At 40.3% G+C, this 2,620-nt stretch overlaps 1 protein-coding gene across 8 annotated transcripts in view; it reads right to left on the bottom strand.

Moving 5' to 3' along the window:
* rnf220a (ring finger protein 220a) overlaps window positions 1–2,620 on the bottom strand; it is a 182,240-nt gene that overhangs the window by 45,953 nt on the left and 133,667 nt on the right. For all 8 annotated transcript variants that reach the window (XM_014004485.1, XM_014004483.1, XM_014004488.1 and 5 more), the window contains one exon: window positions 37–132. In XM_014004485.1, the coding sequence (XP_013859939.1) occupies window positions 37–132 (96 nt within the window). The remainder of the gene's footprint in view (window positions 1–36; window positions 133–2,620) is intronic.

The raw sequence follows: 2,620 nt of genomic DNA, 5'->3' as shown, positions 1-2,620 counted from the left end.
TGTGTGTGTGTGTGTGTGTGTGTGTGTGTGTGTGACCTGGTATCTGTCCGAATGGTGGGCGTCTTCAGACGACAGGGGTGAGACAACAGGGGATTCTCCTTCACGCTTGATGTGCACTGACAGCAGCATGGACTGAAATGACAGAAAAAGAAGGAAAAARGTATTTTTCTATGCAGATGATATCATGTTATCACTTCTGTGGCAAATGCTCAACTGGCAATCGTTATATACGATAATATTGAGCAAAAAATTAAAAAAAAAGATAACACTGGTGCATGCTGTCTCATACACTTTAGTTTCAGTATTACCTGARTGGTTGACATAACATTGTTTCTTGTGTAAGTAAAAAGCCCACGTGTTCATAATTTGGGCAACTATGTGACTTGCCTTAATGTTAAACAAAACCCACTATTACCTTCTTCATGCCCTTCCTTCACAAAATGCTCAGTGTGCTCTGATTAGTCAGAAAACTGTTAGAAAATGATGGATGACAGGGCAGCTACTTTTTTACTCTTGTTTCAAGTAATCCAAACGTTTCATGTTGATGTAGATAAGTGAGAGGGAACAAGCCTGAACAACAAATGTGTCTGGGGTCAATTGAGCTGAAAGTTTCAACTTGCATTGAAAGAAATTAGTGCCTAGTTGATTCTATAAACTGCTGGAGAAAAAAAAAAACAGGAAAATTTCTTAATTGCAAAGATCATGACTTGATTAAAGAAAAGAAAAGTTTGAAGCATCAGATAAGCTGGAATACAGAGAATGCCAGTTGATGCATGGACAACAGAAGAAGCTAAATTTTTACGTTTAAGGAAGAAACTGTTCCAACTCACATCACTGCAAAAATAATCAAAAAGTCAGATTATTTATTCAATATTTAAAAGTTAATATATCTATTAGAACTGATTTACTACACAGAAAAACAGACTTGGAATTATTACCCTTGGAGAATTTCAGCTTGCCACAGATGCTGAGTGCGACATGACACTGGTGATGAATGTAACCTGCCTGACTTTGTCTATAAAATCCTTTCCGCTGATTGGAGTTAATGTTTACGAGCACTAATATAAAATAATATCTTGTTTTGGTGAAGAATGCAGGAAATTTCTCAAGTGGCCATGGAAGAGTAGGGGTTAAAAAGACAAAAAAGCTAAGAGAACAGGGAAGAATAAAAAAAGAGGCAATATCACACTTTTACAAGACTTAGTCCTGACACAGTTGTAGCTCTCCATCTCGCTCTCTGTGTGTGTGCTTGTATTTTTATTTGTGCCGATGCGGCAGCTTTCCTTTTTTACAAGGCAGCTGTGAAATATTTGTCTTTACAGTCATCTCCTATTAATCAAGTGGAAAGGGGCAGAGCAGAGGCTTAAGTGCTCGACAGCAGTAATCTAATAATAATATGTGAGAAATGACCAACCTCCAGTGCTGCCATAGTAAATTGGACATTATGCATGGTGCTTTTCTGCCTGTATATATATGTGTGTGTAATCCCTTTCTCTTTTTTTTAATCCAGGTTTTATAAAGGTCAGGAATCCTGTACCTGGGGGCCGTTCTGCGGATATGCTTAAGTTTTATCATTAGAGAGTGACATTTAATGGTAATCTACAAAGAGGTTATTAAAAAGGTCTTCTTCAAAATTTGGGTTTTAAAGCTGGTAATTAAATCAACACTCAAAAGATCAGCAAAAAGAAGGACATTGTTTAAAGCCAGGTGATTTTCTGTTTCTACACCTCCTGGAACAAACAAAGCATGCATCATTTATAAGAAATGTTGGATAACCTGGTATAACATGAACCGATAATGACATCCTGATTTTACGTTTTTTCCTGAAAATCCAATTACTTTTTTCCTAGCAAGTGGTCCCGATAAAGACATAAATAGGTGTTTTGGGGTTAATCTCTGGTATAATGGGAGTGGGTGGTGCTTAGCGGTCAGAGGACCGACAGCAGCAGGTCCGTGTGCTTCAGACTGGCCCTCTCCATTCTCCATGGCCTGCTGCTGAATACTAAACAACAGCAGTAAGATGCACAGTCACGGGCGCAGTGGAAGGCTGGCACTCACCCCTCAACCCTCCTCTGTCTGTCTCCCTCAAGAACGAGCCCTCCCGCAGCGCTGCGAGTGCTCCTCTAAGCTCAGGTCAGCACCTACTGCTCAGGTGATGYAGAAGTGGGGGTGGGGGGGCACCTGATTTATTCCATAATCCTGGGTGAATTTATGTGCAAGTCAGATGTACTATGGTCACCCCACGCCTCTGTCTGACGCGGGGAAAGTCTTCTCCATCTCGCGGTATTTTACTTTAACCCCGAGATGTCATTAGAAGTGAGAACAAACATGGAAACTGTGACTGTCTGAAGTACTGGTAAAACTCTAAAGTCATTTCTTACTTTTTTGTATTTTGCTGCCAAGGAACCAGTGTTTCTTGTCATTTTTAATGTGATAATTATCATAATTTCTTCAGGATTTTAGAAGGTTTTTCAGTGTTTTTAACTGGACTTTGACTGTTTTCTCCCTCATTGTAATTATATATGAATCCATCCATCCATTTTCTTCCGCCTATCCGGGGTCGGGTCGCGGGGGCAGCAGCTTCAGAAGGGAGGCCCAGACCTCCCTCTCCCCAGCCACT

This window comes from Austrofundulus limnaeus, unplaced genomic scaffold (genome assembly GCF_001266775.1).
Source record: "Austrofundulus limnaeus strain Quisiro unplaced genomic scaffold, Austrofundulus_limnaeus-1.0 Scaffold24, whole genome shotgun sequence".
NCBI lineage: Eukaryota > Metazoa > Chordata > Actinopteri > Cyprinodontiformes > Rivulidae > Austrofundulus > Austrofundulus limnaeus.
The sequence above is the reverse complement of the archived record's forward strand: the minus strand, read 5'-3'. Positions and strand labels throughout refer to the sequence as shown.